Here is an 18,548-nt window from a genome sequence, read left to right on the forward strand (position 1 = left end):
CACAAGTGGCCCATCGGGACCATCCGACTGCCGTGTCATCCTCACTGAGGATGCGGACAGGAGGGGCGTGTGGTCAGCACACCGCACTCCCGGTCGTTATGATGGTTTTCTTTGACCGGAGCCGCTACTATTCGGTCGAGTAGCTCCTCAGTTGGCCTCACGAGGCTGAGTGCACCCCGAAAAATGGCAACAGCGCATGGCGGCCTGGAGGGTCATCCATCCGAGTGACAGCCACGCCCGACAGTGCTTAACTTCGGTGATCTGATGGGAACCGGGGGTACGGCAAGGCCGTTGCCATCATTTATGTAGGCCATGTACTTAATCATGTATTTTTAACAGTGTTATTCCTGTGTAACCTTTTTTTTTAATATTCTGCTTTTCTTCTAGTGTTAGCGTATGATTCCATACATGCAAAACCAGACCCATTTAACACCATATTATTCCATAGGTTCTGTGTTATAATTGTATGGTTTACACATTTGGAAGCCTTGGTGAGATCATAGAAAATGGTCATTTTTTGTTTAGTTCTATTAGAACTGAGTCTGTGAAATCATATTACGCTTTCTCAATATAGAAGGCTTTATTGGCTTCTCAAAAAGGTGATTCAATATTCTGTTCTATGCTACCGCCTCAAAAAATGTTGACACCAGGAGAAGTGGAGAGATGGATGTATAATTAGATGTTTTAATCACTATTAAACTCCATAATTGCAAAACATAACATACCAAGCAATCAGTTACATACCTGGCCATTTTGATTAAGTTTTCTGCTGTTTCCCTAAATCACTTTATGTAAATTCATGGGTGTTTTCCCCAAACAGGCCATGGCCGATTTCTTTCCTGGTTATCACCAATTTGAAGGCATCACTGTAGTCATAATTATCTAAAATTTTATAAGATTTTAGACTTTTAACTTTTCTTTTTACTTAGGTGTCACTGACCCCAACAGGAATAAGAAACTGGTGGTATGTAATGAGCCAAGGAATACACTACTAAAGAGAAAATTTTTTTGACACACTGCTTCTGTATGTTGTTCTAATTTCAAACTACAGAAGAAGCCTGATACAAAGCAGTTGTCTGAGGATGTGCTTTACTCCCATGTTACAGCGTTAACTGCTGTGTATATAGAGTGACCCGTGTAATGACGAACTACAAATGGATAGTTAGGAAGAACACATAATGCAATATTATATATATATTGAACTATACTGTATTTAAATTTGAAGAACATTGGAAGTAAAACATTTCAGAAGCTTACCAAATAGGGCACAGTAATTAAACTTCACTTAAAAGTCATCCAATTACATGAGTTACAATATGGCAAATTAAGTACACTGTCAAGTACAGCATGATACTTTACAACACTGCCTGCAAGCTACAGTACATCCTTGTTTTACAGCTTTAAAGCAGTCAGTTAGCTTTATTTGATGGGTCATTTCACACAGTGTCTTTAGTATGTATTGTTTAATGCTCATCAGATGCAAGAACTCAGTTTGGTTTGGTTCACTTTCTTGATGCATCCACATAATCGTTTTATTTATATTGTCCAGTATTTCACTGTACTGGAAACATCATTTATACTTTCTTCTTCAGCTTCACTACTCTTCATTTCGAACAGCATCAATAATGCCCTTGTCATGCTTTCCAAAATCAGTTTTTCATTATTGATGGCTACCCAGTGGTACAAGTCCTCAAGATCAATATTGCACTGTAAAACATCACATGCAGACTGGTGGTCACTGCTGTTGAAATTGTGTCACTACAGCATTCATCAGCTGTATTTTCTTCATTGGAACATCTATAAAGATTTATAGATTTCGAGAAGAGTTTCATTTCCTCAGCTGAATTTATTATTGAAGTGAGCAGTTCGCTGTGATAATGACCCTTAAATGCTCATATGATGCCCTGGTCCAGCAGCTGAATTAATGCCGTCCTGTTTTTTGGCAAAAACAAAGTTTTTATTCTTCCATCTTCTGATTGCAGCACATCAGGAGGTGGATGCGCTGGACAGTGATCAAGGATTAGTAGAGCTTCTTATCTCTGTTTAAGTGACTATAGGTGCTTTCTCACTGATGGAAAAACTCTTCTTGGAATGACTTGGTGAAAATGTCATGTCCTCCAATCATTCTTTGAATGCCTGTAAGTGAATTGTAATGATTAAATGTTTAAATGCTTCAAATATCTCAGTATTTTACTTTTACCTGTACAACAAGGCTTCAGCTTATGACAGCCTGATTTATTTGAGGCAAAGCAGAGATTTATTCTGTCTGTATTCATTTTAAAACCCATCTTATTTCCTGATTTTTTCAATAGTTCCGGTTGGATGCAGTCAATAATAAAGTGCTGTTTCTTGACAATTTTACACTTAATGATCATTTAAATTTTTATCTACCAATACTTTTTGCAGATTTCAGGAAACTATGAAGCATTGTCACAAGACCTTGCTTCTTCTTCAAGGGCAAATTGGCGAATTCCTTGGCAACATTTCCATCTTGAAAACCGTCGACAAGAAGCTATAAAATCTTCGTTGCCACATAAATCAGTGAAATTTGTCAGCTTGAGCTGCTTTAATAATTGGCCCAGAAAGTGGCACCCTCTCACTTCTTTTTATTAAAAACCACTTATAGAGGCATTCGACAAGTTCTCTGTCTTTCCCTAGGTTAGTCCTTTTTCTGCCCAGTCCCACATCACTTTCAACTACATTTAGAGAATTTCTAAGTTTATTCTCATCTTTCACCACATCCCTTGAATGTTCCTTCAGATACACCACACTTGCGTGATAGACTTGCTTTAGTTTCACCATACTTACACAGTCAATAATTTTTATTGTATTGCTCACAAAATATACTTTCTATTTTGTGATATTGTAACAAGCATACAGAAATCTAGGCAATGAATGAATAATTTATCCTCTTGATGTTTGTGCTCATTTTGATTATTTCCAAGCACTGTTGCATAGTCACTTTAATGTTAACTGTGAGATGTTTATTCAAAGTTTTTGTCCAGCGACAATCCTGATATGTTGATAAGACAAACCAAAGGTTGAACTTAATTAGTTCCATCTATTTTGGTTATTGTTTAGAGAGCTTGAAGTTGCAGCATAAATTATACTGCAGAAAGGTTACACGCTGTAATAATTCTTTTTCAGATTTATAAAATATACTTAGAGTGCAAAAATAATTTATAAGTGATATTTTATTTTGCAGGACATACTTGACATTGTGTGTATTAAAATCCACTGTGTGTTGGGTTTCAGCTGTACCACTAATGATACACTGATCTGATAAGAAAGTGTTATGTGTACTCTGTTTTTAATAGTTCACCAGAAATGAATTCCATATTCAACATATAGAAAAGTTGCAGCTTTATCCAGTTACAAAATTCAGCTGTTGTTTACCTACCCTTGTGTGCTTTACATGTATTGTAATAAGGCAATGGATATTGTTTGAGAGAAATGGGGTCCAAATCCCTCTGTGGCCACTCTGCTTTATGTTTTCCAAAGCCTGATTAAAATTGTTAGGGTGAATATGAAGATGAGTGCTTTGAAAAGGACCATGCCACTTTCCTTTTCTAGCCTTGGCCAATTTGAGCTTGCTTGTCATCTCTAATCCCCTAGTTGCCAACATTAAAGCCCTATCTTCCTTTCTTACTGCTTGACTGTTCACTGTAAAATTAAAGGCTTTTTATACATGTAATTACCCAGTTCTTAAAATGAATACACATTGGGAAAGTGTAATGTGGCAGTACATGGTGGTCAGAACCATCTTCTCACCTGCAGTCCAATAGAAACAATAACATTAATGTTTCCAATTTCCAGAGGGATACATAGGCACTCCAGGGCAATTGTAATCATCATTCCTTCTTCTCTCATAAAATTCCTTCCACATAAGTATTGTGATGATGAAACTTCCTGGCAGATTAAAACTGTGTGCTGGACCGAGACTCGAACTCTGGACCTTTGCCTTTCGCGGGCAGGTGCTCCACCAGCTGAGCTACCCAAGCACAACTCACGCCCCACCCTCACAGCTTTATTTTTGCCAGTACCTCATCTCCTACTTTCCAAACTTTACAGAAGCTCTCCTGCGAACCTGCAGAACTAGCACTCCTGAAAGAAAGGATATTGCAGAGACATAGCTTAGCCACAGCCTGGGGGATGTTTCCAGAATGAAATTTTCACTTTGCAGGTTAGTGTGTTCTGATATGAAACTTCCAGGCAGATTAAAACTGTGTGCCGGACCAAGACTCGACCTCGAACTCCGCAATATCCTTTCTTTCAGGAGTGCTAGTTCTGTAGGTTCGCAGGAGAGCTTCTGTAAAGTTTGGAAAGTAGGAGACGAGGTACTGGCAGAAGCAAAGCTGTGAGGACGGGGTGAGTCGTGTTGGGTAGCTCAGCTGGTAGAGCACTTGCCCACGAAAGGCAAAGGTCCCAAGTTCGAGTCTCGGTCCGGCACACAGTTTTAATCTGCCAGGAAGTTTCATATCAGTGCACACTCCGCTGCAGAGTGAAAATCTCATTCTATTGTGATGATGATATGTTTGCTTAGAAGTTCACACACTATGCGATTCTAGCCACTATTGTGGCGTTTCACACAAATGATATAAATAGAAATATAGTTTCTATTTTTTTAGTACACTGCTCATATTTGTACAATTATTACTTGGGATTCCACAGCCATATGCAGTCTCTCACAATCATCTTTTCTTAATTCATTGTTGATAACACACCCACTACTGGAGGTGAAAATATGTCAGAGTAGTTAATTGTGATACAAACATTCTCTCAGTATTCAGGTTACTTCCTGTTCCCTTTCAATCAGCCATTTCAGTTGCATTTTCAGTTTCTCTTCTTATTTAGCTCTTCATTTCTCTTAGCTGCCAGAAAATATATCTTCAGGTATGTCTGTGAAACCCAAGCATGCATAGTTTGAAGCTCATTGCTTGCAAAAGGCAAGTGTTTACATTCATCCTAAATGGGATTGTTGTTCAGGGAAAAGTTTGTAAGATGGAATAATTAAATGGCAGGTCTGCCTTTTAACATGAAGTAACCACATTGTGTCATTGTGCAAAAGTGTAACATTGATGCTAGTATGCTCTGTCTAGTTGGTGAACTGTTACACTGGATTTGGCACTTGGAATTTCAGGCATGTAGGGATAAAGCAGATGCCATTATATACATTTTTTCCTTTACGGATCCAAACAGTTTGGCTGAGCTTCCACAGCAGATGGCCAGAACTGCTTCGCAGGGGGAAAATCCTGCATGTATTGCAATTGGTACAAGGTTAGTGAACTAATTTTATTGTACACATAAGCAAATTGCACTTTTTGCTGTATTGTTTATAGACCAAGAATTGTAAGAAAAGTTGTACAGTAACAGCATTTGTGGGTTGTGTTGTAGGTACAGTGTACAAGAAAGAGGTGAAACGTTAAGTACTGAAATAAAAGACTTTGAACAGAAGTGGCAAGTACCTGTACTTCGAATTGATAACAGATGGGCAGGTGATCGAGGTGAGGTTCATGAGGTTGCACCCATATTGAACATAATCTGTGAGAGGCTATGGGTCAGAGATCAAGAATATTTATTGAAACAGGGTCTTTCTAAATAGCAAAGATTTTTTTCGAATAAGCGTGGCTAGTGCATAAAAAAGTGAGAACAAAACTGTGCAGCTATTTTCTTCAAATCGCATATCATCAGTGAAGATAGTATCGTCAGTGGGTGTTGTGCCTTCAGAAAACGTAAACTGAGTGGATTTCTGTTCACTAGAAGGTGCATGTTTGAACTTCTTCAGACTGCCAGGATAACTTCAACAAGTCTTTCAGCCTAGTTGTGCCATAATGCTCTTTCCTTTTTGATTTGATAATTAGTAATCTGATGTATCTGTCTATAATCTTCAACATTCTTCTGTAATGTGACGTTTCAAAAATTTGCATTCTCTTCTTGTCTGTATAGTTTATTGTGCATGTTTCACTTTCATATAAGCTGTGATTTATAAAAATACTTTCAGAAAAATATTTCTCTTCTTCATAGATGTCCTCTTTCTCTCTCCTTCTTTTTCTTTTTTAAAAAGCTAATTTCTTCACCTGAGCCATATTCCCTTACCATTGTTTTACTTTTTTTTATGTTCATCTTATAAACTGGTTGTAAGACTCCCTCCATTCCCTTCAACTGATCTTTCAAGATGTTTGCCATCTCTGATAGAAATCCTAGTCAAAGCAAATCATAAAGCTTTGATTTCTTCTCTATGAAATTTAATTCCTTTTTCAGTTTTCATTTTGGTTTCCTTTACTGGTTGCTGTATGCACAGATTGAACTAAATGAGGGATAAGCTACAACACTGTTTCCTTCTCTTCTCAACTACTGCTGCCCTAAAATACCAATCTGCTGTTGTAACTGTAGTCTGATTTTTATGCAAGTTGTAGATAACCATTCACTTCCTGTATTATATCCCTATAACTGCCAATTTTTACAGAATTTGCTCAACATTGTCAAAAGATTTTTCTAGATCTAAAATTACAGTATATAGAAATAGATTTGGTCTTTCTTCACCCTGTCTTCTAAGATAACTCTTTCATATTCCTGCATTTCTCCAGAACCTAAACTGATGTTCTTCATTTAACTATGACATACCACATTCATAGCTCAGTAATACTCACAACTGTCATTGCCTACCTTCTTTGACATTGAAATTATTATGTTCTTTATGTCCAATCTCATACGTCCTTCTCTCCAGGGTGAGAAGTTTTGGTTCTCCCAAGTCTTTTAATAATTCTGAAGGAATGTAGTTTACTTTGGGGCCTTGTTTAGCCTTAAGTGTGTCAGTACTCTTGTAAGATACTTCATGCAGTAATGCATCTTCAGTCACGTCCTCTTCCCTTTCCATGATACTGTCTTCTAGTTTCTTTCTTTTTTTATAACTCTTCTATTTATCCCTCTGTCTTGCAGCTTCCTCTCCTTTGCTTAATTCTGGCTTGATATGCATACAGCTGCTTTATTCTCCAGAGGTTTCTTTAATTTCCCTGTATGCAGCAACTATCTTTCATTCAGTCACACATGCTTCTAAAACTTTACATCTCTGCTCTAGCCATTCCTCCTTCATTGCTTTGATCATCCTGTCAATCTCAATGTCAGGTAATTTCTTCTGGGTCGAGCCCAACAACCTCAGTAAATTTGAAGGAGGACATTATTCCACCAGGCTATGTTTTAAATTGTTTCATTTGCTATACTAGTATTGGGCACTGACCATTCTGGACTGCATGTGTAATAACTGAAGCGGATTCATCATCCTCATTTCCTCAAAAAATCAGTGCTATGCATACTTGTGCACAGCACAGTCATCATCTTGTTACGTGTACTATAAATGACACTGTATACTCTTGTTTACGTAACTGACACATGTTAATGACTGCAGTAATCAATGAAATTTAATATCACTTATTTTATCCCAGGATGTGTCCTTTCTTATCTTGTTTCATAGTTTTGCCTCTCACACTTTCAATATTTCATTTCTCAAAACTTCCCATTCATCAGCAGTTGTTCTCCCTTTCTGTGCTCTCTTTTAAACACTCATCAATCTCTTGTTGTTCCCACTTATGCAGATCACAACTCCTTAATAGCCTATCTGTTTGCAATTTCCTCATCTTCGCTCTGCAAGTGATAATTGGTAATTATGAGCAGATTCTATGCCTGCTTCTGAAAAGTTTTGCAGTCTAATACTTTGTTCCTAAATCTCTCTCTTACCATTATATAATCGACATGAAACCTACCATTATCTCCATGACTCTTCCGCTTATGTAACATTCGTTGATGAATCTTAACCAAGGTTTTGCCATAAAGTTAAGTAACAAAAATTAAACTTTTTTTAACTAACAACTATGGAATTTCATTTTGGGGCTGTGCTGCAGACACATATGTAAACCGAATATTGCTGTCACAGAAAAGAGCAAATGGCATGTACATGGCATAGACCATGGAGTATCTTGTCATTAAATGTTTGTGCAGCTTAAATACTTGTCAATATAGTTTTGTAGCTATTTAAAGTGTTTTTGTGATTTAATGAAAGAAAGCAAATATGTACAAGATCATATTACCCAAAAAAAATGTAACTACTTTTAAGAAAGAACAACATTATAAAATAACATATCAAAGCCCTTGTAAAAATGGTTATATGTTATTAATGAGCTCCCTAACTCACTAATAAGGGGAATGATTTCAACACCAAATTAATACTTCTTTTATGAACTATTTTAAATAAGATGCTGTAGTAAATTTACATATAATGTAATAAATATGTAAAATAGTTACAACATTCATCAGTTGTTTCATGTAATACTTATGTTAAGTGTAAAATCTTAGAACTTGGTTCTTCATTTGTCCCACGGCTGTAAAAACTGAATGGGGAAATTAAGATTTAAACTGTTCCCACCAAGTGGTTTCATTTGTTTCTTTTATGATTTTCTTGTACCAAATAATTATTTAAAAGGCTTGTTTAGCCTTGAAATAAAAAAATATACTGAATAAAGCTGTTCTGCAATTTGCTTGTCTTGTATCTATGAATCTACAACCCTACCAAAAGGCAGTTAAAAATCTGAGTCTAGTTATAATTGTTTTGAGATTGACCACTTCATTTGAAACCCCTGTTTCTAAGACTGAAAAGAATAAATTTTATATTGTCTCAAAAATGTTGCACGATCATTCAAATTTTAGAATGGAAACTATTCAAAAATCCCATGTTACAGTTTTTATCTCTCTATCCAAAAGTGTATGCTTTAGATTTTTAAAAAATCTGTTAGTTTTTTTCTGTAATGTAAACAACAAGTTGGAGTCTTCAGGTGCGTATCTCTTGAAACTTTCTATTTAAATTATGTAACACTTACTTTCAGTTGTTGAAATACTGCTTGTTGACTTTATTGCATTAAATAAAGCGTGCAGTATTTTACTTTTATCACACAAAATCACGTACTTTTTTGTGAGCTGTTGAAGAACTGAGTTGAACATTCTGAAAAATCATAGTATCTTCTTAGCAAGTAAATTTTCACATAAAACTAAATTCCAGGCTTAAAGTTCCACATAAAAATTGCCCTTGGTAGATACAAAAGTCTGCAAAATTGCATTCATTGCTGGGACTACATTTTTCTTTATGACTATTCAGACCACATTTTATTTTAACTAACACTTTAATTATTTAATTGGAGAAACAGAAAAGTAGTGCTTGCAATTCCTTTCTTTTATATTGTTATTGAAGGTGTACTTGCTCTGTGTTTTAACATTTAATAAAAACCTTCCTATGCAAATTTTTAAGTAGGCCCCATGAACAATGCCATTCTTGGCAAAGCTTCTTTGAGAAATGTTCATGAAGTCAGTCAGTCAGTGTTACATGAGTGAAGTTCCATGTCATCAGTAGCTTGTATTGAAACAAATTGTCACTCATGTATTTAAATTAAACTCATTGACACCTTTATTGATCTCTGTTCCACTATCAGGGTGTATACGTGGACAAGGAAAAAAAATTCCCGGATTTTCCGGTTAAAAATACATTTTCTCCTGGGTGGAAACATAGTTTTTCCCTGTTAATTGACAGTATATTTTCTCTCATAACTGTATAACTTATCAACCCTTTGAATGGTTATGGTTTTATACATGGACGTAGAATTTCCCGGAGCTTTAGAAAACAAAACACCTTTTGGAAAGGTGTTTGATGTGCAGTAACATGTACGCTGCATATTTTCGTATTACGAAAGTATAAATTCAAATTCCACCAAACACCGCATGTTACTTTCCGAAGCATTGAAATGAAGATTGCGTAGCATATTTGTAAGCCAGTCATAGCTCATGTCACGTGATCTCGCCAGCCAATGACAGCGGATATTCAGAGCTTCGGACACGTGGTGTAGTCAGTCAATAGCAACATCACTGTTAAGTAGCGCGAACACACGAACAGGAAATGTTAATAGTTTAAATTAATATATATAATGTTACTACAAGAAAAACAAAGCTTTCACATATAATATTGGTCTCTTAAGGCCAATATGCTTCAAGAGGAGCTAAGCTTTCACATATAATGTTGGTCTTTAATGCACGTATTACATTTTAAGATATATCACACAAATATGCCAGTAAATATTTTTAATAACGACATAAAAGTGTGATCTTCTGGGCTATAAATGCTTCTAAGTGGCTCGTCATCAAAGAGCTGATTTTTAAATGAGTCCCAGATTCTCAGTGAAGTAGGCATCGACCTGATATTAAGCTTTTCAATGTGGTTTCGGGATGTAAATTTCCTTGGGTACTAGGTACTTTGTTATCTCATGTCCGGTTCTTTGTTATTGCATAATGCCTTACGTGCTAGAAGATGAAAACGTACACTTGAAATGCACCGAATAGTTGAAACTAGCCAATAGTTTGAAATTAAACCCTTTGTTTCAAATATATTGATTGCCTCAGCGGAAGAGATTACTAAAAGAAAATTTCTTCAGCAGACCGATAAAAATAACTTAATTGTTCTGCATGGCAATTAATGCTTGACTGTCAGAAAGGTGGAAATGAAATAAAATAAAATCTGAAACTAATAACGTATTTTAGCCTTCCGTAATTATGTGAATGTGTTTTAATTCACATGATAGCTCCCGGCCAAAGAAATCAATTTTGTTTTCATTTGACGTGAGTGCAGTAGACAAAGTGGAAACAGCAAAATCACTAAATGTAAACATGGGTCACATGGAGACTACCCGCTTCCCTATTATAACTCAGACTGCTCTGCGGATCAGACCCGTATCTACGGTATTTCCGAACCGGGGCAATAGTAGATAGTGGCGTCCCTCGAGCGTTTGAGATAGGGCGTCAAAATTTAAAAAAAAAAATCGAATTTTCAAAAATTCGTTCATTTTGTAGCGCACATCTTTCTGAAGACTCTGATACATAAAACACACATGTCCGAGGAATTGTAAGACATGTTATCTGATCTCAAGTGTGCCAAAGTGCAGTGCCACACCTCTTCACACAGCATTCTTCTATCGCACATCATTGTATTTCGGTCTGTGGAATTGAAACATGTATATTTTGTATTGGATGCCATTAAACTATATTCAGGACAGCAGAAATTAAAATGTCCTATGGTACCTCTCCTGCTTCCAGTCGGCCGGTTTGACATCCTGCCCCTCTTTTCAAAAAAAAAAAAAAAAAAAAAAAACCTCTTCAGAAAATTTGCACTCTTCATTCCCTATTAGCTAACAACTTGTTGCTTTGTGTGACATAAAATTAAGTATAGGATACATAAAGTCAATAAAGAGAAGAGACAAGCAAGACAGTTCACATTTCTTCAATCCTTAGCTCCTACAGTTTTTTTCTCTCTAATCTTGCTACAGCTTTACATGTCGTGCTTTCCTTTCTGCGAAAGTATCTGTTACCTCATCAAAGTCCGTCAGACGTTTTGCTACTTGAAAAATCGAAATGTCGTTGTCTAATACTAAAAAAAGCTGTAATCACAAATAGGCCCAAGACTGGTGTGGTTTCTCAACCTGATTACCTATATTTTGCCACTGTCTGCGAGATAAAACAAAATAGGCCTTTATAATACTGCAGCAATTGTAACACACACCAAATAAACGAGACTGTTTTGGCAGAAATTATCATTTTTATAACACGGCAGAATATAATTTACGAAGTACAAATATCAAATGGCTATTAGGCCTACTACAAGCAAAAAGCTTTACGTTAGGAAATGGTTTTACACTTCATTCATACACTCCGGTTTCTCAAGCATGAGATCGAAAAGTAGTAGTGTGAAATTTTTATAGAAATTTGGAATCGTCTTATTCTTCCATAATTTGTGTGATGTCCCCGTTTCTTCTCCTTCCTCGTTCTAACAAACAATGTTACAAACAATGTTGTCATCACTAATTCTGTATCTATTCCTACCAATGTCAAAGGTTATTCGCCGGTTAACTTCACTAACTCTGCCAGAATCACCAGTTTAGTTATCCCACGATTATTCTCAGGTTAGGCACTGTTACGTGTTCGTACAACGCGTTTTTCGCACTACTTCCAGAATAGACCTTAAAGCGGCTGCTAGCCAGAGACTGTACAACTGGCCCTTGCTAGTATAGCAATCTAGCCAAAAATTTTCTGTCAAAATTTCATTTTCTTGGGTACATCGAGAAGATAATACGTAATCTTTCTTACCTGTTATTCCTGCTAGTCGTTTATTCGCACTCTGGTAGTATGAATCTATGGATTTCGCTGGTAATCGTAACAACGCTCATCATTCGCAAACCCTATGAACCACATAATCAGACAGTGGTTGGCTTTCTTTCGTTTGGCTATACTCTGTTCAGCTCGTATAGCCCCTTTTGTCTGCAGGAAAGTTTATTTCTAGATGTGACGAGGATTCCACTGACAGAGACTTCACGTACACTATGCACGCATTCACAAATCAACTTACGATTCATTCAGAAATCAACTTAGAATGTGTTCAACAATGTTCAAAAACCGACAGGGGCACGTTTCAAAGTCATACGAATAATCGTTAGACCAACGTGCGCAGGATGCTAGGCGCTTTGTGAAACAAGTTTTATGCCCCCCCCCCCCCCCCCCCCCCTCCCCCGCACTCCTAGATCCAGAGCTGCTGCCCAATCTGGCAGCTTGAGCGCGCAGTAACATTTTTCCCGGTAGCACCTAGCTGCTATTTTTTTTTTAATACTGCTTACACATCCAACAGCCAGAAGCGAAAGAAGATACTACTCAACTGCGCATGCGCATGATCACACTCGTAACTGCTAAAACAAATCTAATATTAACAGTTGTGACGTCAGCTCATCGGAGGCAATTTGTTGTTACGAAGCATTGCATAGTCTTCCTAAAGCATTTGACACATTGTGCTGTTGGCAGACGCTTGTATGAGTACTGTGTTTTGTTGCTGTATATGGCGCATTTCCTTTGCAATTTGAGTTTTATTGTAGTTTTTCCCCTCGTTCACGTTTTATGGCTGCAGTATTATTCTGCAGTAGCAGGATACAGTAATATCCTTTGTTAGAGTATTGGTTCTTACCAGTCAAAGTCACAAAAATTTAACTGAGAACAAAAACAATGAAAAATTCCCGAAATTCAAAAAAATTCCCGAGTTTTTCCCGCTTTTCTCCCGGACGAAAAAATTCCCGAGTTTTTCCCGGATCTCCCGGGTCGTAGACACCCTTACTACATAAAAACTTCTTATCCACAACCTGATCACCAAGAAAGTATTTAACATTGGAAGTGTCATTGTGGTTACTTGAAACTAAGTTCTTCAACCACTGTCACTATTTTATCAAGTTTTACACGTTATGTCAAAATTCCCTGCAAAGGCCCCTTCCATTTCTGTAGAAAGAAGTGTACAGTTACACAACAAGGAACAAGATCTTTGTTTCGTATTTCAGCAGCTATAAAAATTATAAATTTCTTGCATTTGACAGAAAATTCCCTACATTGACCACTGTAAGTGAAAACTGCAGTCCTTTCCAGATGTATTTGAGGTGGCATGTCTCGGTTGATAGGTGTACTTTACAAGCCACTGTACCACATTTAATGTTACTTTTATTTTTTAAAAAATATTATGTAATATTATATTTATTGCTTTTACTGGTGGCAAGCTTATAAAATGATATAACGCTGCATAGAAAATTTTTACTTGTGGCTGATGAAATTATATATTCTGCCAACCAGCATCAGGTTCCCATCAGACCGTCGAGAACGTTGACCGACGGTAATGTTTAGAGGCCAGTGACCGATCAAAAAATTACGCAGTTTGAGTAATTACATTGCCCGGATACTGATAAAGAAGACCGGTAAAAGAAATCTCAGGGATGCTGAAATAAAAGTTTTATAAAGTAATAGCCGATTGAACACTAGTAGTGTTTAGCTGTGGCTACCAAACAATTCGTTGGCAACTCTCCTCCGCTGCAGGCTGAAAAATTTCTAAAATGTAGTATAATAATTTGATATGTGGAATTAATGAAAAAAAGGAAAGTACAGTCTTAATTAAAACACAGCTTTTGAAATTAAATTAGCGTAATTATTTGCTAGAGCACTCACAGTTCCTGCTTTTATATAATCCAAAAACAAATTATAGCGACTGCCTTCAACTTACTTTTGATACATAAACATTTCTCTCGATCTTTCTGTACCGGAACAGCAAAAAAATACATTCCATACATTAAGTCGTGACCTTTTCACCTTACTTTGCAGATTTATTTACAGGGAGAACATTTATTCTTAAATTATTTTAGGCTTAATTAAAAGATTGGGGCATATTCTATTAATTACTCCAAAAAAGCAACATCTCACATACATGGAAAAGGGTATTTTGTACCCACATAAGCAGTTCTTTATCCTATTCAGTGTGCAAATGGAGCAAGGGAGAAATGAATGATTTTATACCAGTGTATATGCCTTAATATCAATCCCTAAGTGAGATGTACAAGTGAGGCAATAATATAGTTTAACATTCCACTTCAAATACTTATTCCGTAAATTTACACAGCAGGGTTTCACGTGAACAACATTGTCTTTCTTCCAAAGATCTTTATTTCAGTTCCCTCATAATTTCTATTACACTTTCATATGGGTTATAGTGAAGTATAGTAGCAATTGTCTGGATTCCTTTATTTTTGCTATCACTGGACTTTATGAGGACTGGATCTGTTCTGTAAAATGTCAAACTGCAGTCATAGATGGATTCCTCTACAGATGCACCACACTTTCCCAAAATTCCCCCAAGAAATCTGAGTCAGCTGGTGATCTGTTGGTTCGGATACATGGCAGCAAGATCTTTAGTGCCAGTACTAAAAAAATTTCGAGGCATCTGTGGATAAAAATGGCAAAGTAGTGAAACTCTAATAAAAATTAAAAAGTGTGGGCACACACACACACACACACACACACACACACACACACACACACACACACACACACACACACACACACACACACAGAGAGAGAGAGAGAGAGAGAGAGAGAGAGAGAGAGAGAGAGAGAGAGATAGAGATAGGGGGGGGGGGGGGGGGACACACGAAAATCATATTTAAAAAATTGAAACTCCATGTTGGAATATCAACAGTATAAGGAAAAAGGTAAATTGCTACTTGTCATAAAGATGACACATTAAGTTGCAAACAGACACAACGGAAAGACACTTACACATTAGCTTTCAGCCAAAGCCTCTGTCAAAAAAGGAAACACAAAACCATTTCTTCACACAAGCAAGCACACATGACCGCCATCTCGGACTGAATGTATGTGCGCTTCCTTTTCTGATGAAGGCTTTGGCCGAAAGCTAATGTGTAGGTGACTTTTCATTGTGCCTGTCTGCAACTTAATGTGCCATCTTTACGATAAGCAGCAATCTATCTTTTCGTTATACTGTTAAAAATCATATTTAATCAGTTTTAACCTACGATAAAAAGCATAAATACAGCTAACACAATTGACTGTCATGATGCCAGCAGGGGTCACAGCAGATAGCTCTGCTGTGGCCACTGCCACATGACAGTCAACATGTTAAGCGACCGAGTACAGCAGATAGCTGTGACTGGTTGTATACTGGAATAAAAGGAATTAATTGGCCCACTACAATCTCCACCCGAAAAGCTTGGGCTGGAGTGAAGACATTACACAATTTTGTATAAACTCAGCTAGACTTGCCTCATTCGCTAACACAGAGGGCAGATCCCCACTGCAGTTTACTGTTCCTCATTGCCTGGCACTCCTCCTCCCATAGTTGCACAACTTTTTGACTCAACAGAGAGCTGACAGCTTGCAGAGGAATGGTGCAGTAGCCACAACAAGTTCCCTGTAGTCCTTGGCTGCTATATCTGCTAGCTCATTTTTCTTAATTCTTACATGCTGTAGTACCTTGCGCAATGATACCTACTTCCCTTGCTGTTGAAGGAGAAACAGTTTTTCCTATATTAATTTGGCCAGTTTCTCAGCTGGGTACATTCGTTTGATATTTTTGCATGACACTAAAGGCATCTGAACAGATGAGAAACTTATTGCTTTAAAGACACCTCACCTGTTCAGAGCCTAAAAAAATGCATGTAACTCAGTACTAAAAATTAGACTAATTGGGAAATCAGTACCTGAAGACAGATGGGAATACTACTGAAACCAGAGAAGCCAGGGGTATTACCTTGTTCTAAGTAATCTGTATATAATTCAGTAAAAATTGCGTTGCTTGTCTAAAATATTACAAAATCAGACTTAAAATTAAAACTGGAGTGCATTCATCATTCACCCCTGAGCGTGGTCAACTCTTTAGAAGCCAAGGGTTCCTCCTCCTCCCCCCCCCCTCCCCCCCCCTCTGCCCCGCCCCCGCCCATATTTAAAAGGAAATTTCTGTATGTATCGAAAAAGGTCTCGTCACAGTGGGTGTTAAAGAGTAGTTCGAAATGAAGGCAAGTAACATGGTGGTATGTGAGAGACAGGGGATAGGAGCACATTTTGTAAGCCTGTTGCACCATGAAGAAACCCACCTAATGTCAAGTGGCACATGACCAGCCCCTGCATAGTCTGGGAATGGCACAGCACAGGTCTTAAATGCCCCAGTAGCATTGGTGAAAAGCATTCCACATCTTTACATACAGTTTTGTGGCTGACCCATACAACTATACATCCTTATTTGAGGAGGGATCATACAAAGATTTGATAAAACTGGAGCAGACAAGTTCTGTTTGCTCCCCAAACCATGCCGCTAACACATTAAAAATACATAGTGCTTTGTAAGCACGTCTTCAACTCCTTCAGGTGTTTAATCGTATCAGAGAAAAATTTAATTGACAGGACTGATGAATTATGATACAGTATTTCTGGCCAGTTGTGCTCTTCAGGATGCAAAATCTATAGTACTGCTGTACACCATGTAAATGATGCAAACTTGCCTGCCAACACACCTTGCATCCTGACACAGGTCTGGATGTAACCTCACTTGAAGGAACTATTCATTCCAAAACTAGAAAGTGTGTCTCATGTGTCTCTTTCACATGTTTATGGATTTATAGCCTCTCTCTCTCTCTGGCCAGTTCTGATCTTCAGGATGCAAAATCTATAGTACTGCTATAGACCATGTAAATGATGCAAACTTGCCTGCCAGCACACTTTGCATCCTGACACACAAGAAATTGTGTCTCATAATTCATTTAATCATCCAGGTGTGGCAGCCAAATTAAATTTTCCCCATAAGTGAGGCCTACAACCAATACAGATAATTTAAAATGGTGTTCCTCATACTCAACCAGTGCATGTTATAAGAGAGCATGAATGGTTAGTAAGTACATAATAGATTTCTCAGTTGAAAATCTAAAACTGGTTTTATCTGCCCATTCAGCCAGTAGCTGGCACATTCTACTTGCAATGCTGGAAGATGAGATAAAAATAGAGAAGTCATCCAATCTTATCATGGACATAATATTGATAATGGCAATTGCAGACATTGTCACACTAAAAGTACTACCTTGAGTGACATTGTTCTCTTATTTGAAACACTTGGGCATAATAGCTGACTGTAGTTAAAATAAGAAGGGGGGGTGGGGGGGGGGAGGCAGGAACCTAGGAAAATAGGTAAAAATCCCCAGTTATGCCATTTGTGAAGTTGTCCAGGATATCATGCATTAAAGCTACAGAAAATATATATTAGGTGGTGCCTTGGCAAGAGAGCCTGCTGTAGAGCTGCCTCCAACAGAATCAGGGTATCAATGGTGATTACAAACTGCCTGGATTCTAAAATCCAAATAAGCTACCAGTTGACTATGTGCTCCAAGGTCGTTCCCACACATCTAGTGAGGGAAACTTTTGTATAACTATACAGCCATGTATTGTCCTTCCCATTACTTGCTATAATGGACCATATTATTGTCCGTTTACTTGACTCTGCCTGTCACCATGCTGGAAGCCGTAGAATGCTGGCAATTCTGATTGTCTGTACGGAACTGCAACTTTTGAAATAATAACACTTTTGCAATTGCATGTGTTTGTGTTTAGCACTATTTATGTGTGTGTGTTTGAAGAGATATAGAGGCAGCTTTTCACATTAGTTTTTCAAGAGCTAGAGCAAACGAAGTAGCTAAGTAGGAGACTCCATAGCTTTGTAGACCCTTATTGCTTCACCATACGTAATCTGCTTTGTAGGTTTCACCTCCTGTATATTTGTTTCTTCTGGGTATTCAGTGCAGCCTCTGCTCCAGTCATGGTGGGCCCCAGAGCACAATTCTTTCAGGGGCACTGGTTATCGATATTAACCACTTATTTTAAGGTGCCTGGTAGCTGAATCGGGCAGCAGTTCTTGTTGAGTCACACAGTTAGTTGAGGAGAGTTTTCACTAGATGGCAGAGCATTGGATATCAAACATTTCACTTTCCTATTGTTGGTGCATTACAGTTAGTTTGTTGGCTTGCAGTAGTCTTGCATGATTTAGTTTGTTTACATTTGAAGATCAAATTTGACACATATAAGCTAGTTTTATTTTGAAGTAAATTTAGTTTCCGCTAATGAACTTCAGTGCAATACTTGTGTGAAACAAGTTTATTTAT

The 18,548-nt window shown here is 37.5% G+C and overlaps 2 protein-coding genes across 2 annotated transcripts in view; one reads left to right on the forward strand and one right to left on the reverse strand.

The window, feature by feature from the left end:
- LOC126484225 (ciliogenesis and planar polarity effector 2-like) overlaps positions 1 to 8,531 on the forward strand; it is a 28,190-nt gene extending 19,659 nt beyond the window's left edge. Inside the window, exons 3-4 of the mRNA XM_050107640.1 lie at positions 5,141 to 5,277; positions 5,395 to 8,531. Of these exons, the coding sequence (XP_049963597.1) occupies positions 5,141 to 5,277; positions 5,395 to 5,602 (345 nt within the window). The 3' untranslated portion in view covers positions 5,603 to 8,531. The remainder of the gene's footprint in view (positions 1 to 5,140; positions 5,278 to 5,394) is intronic.
- A 5,715-nt stretch (positions 8,532 to 14,246) lies between these two features.
- Positions 14,247 to 18,548, reverse strand: part of LOC126484226 (peroxisomal membrane protein 11B) — a 135,153-nt gene continuing 130,851 nt past the window's right edge. Inside the window, exon 4 of the mRNA XM_050107642.1 lies at positions 14,247 to 14,827. The gene's annotated coding sequence lies outside the window, so the exon portion shown is untranslated. The remainder of the gene's footprint in view (positions 14,828 to 18,548) is intronic.

This window comes from Schistocerca serialis, chromosome 6 (genome assembly GCF_023864345.2).
Source record: "Schistocerca serialis cubense isolate TAMUIC-IGC-003099 chromosome 6, iqSchSeri2.2, whole genome shotgun sequence".
Taxonomy (NCBI): domain Eukaryota; kingdom Metazoa; phylum Arthropoda; class Insecta; order Orthoptera; family Acrididae; genus Schistocerca; species Schistocerca serialis.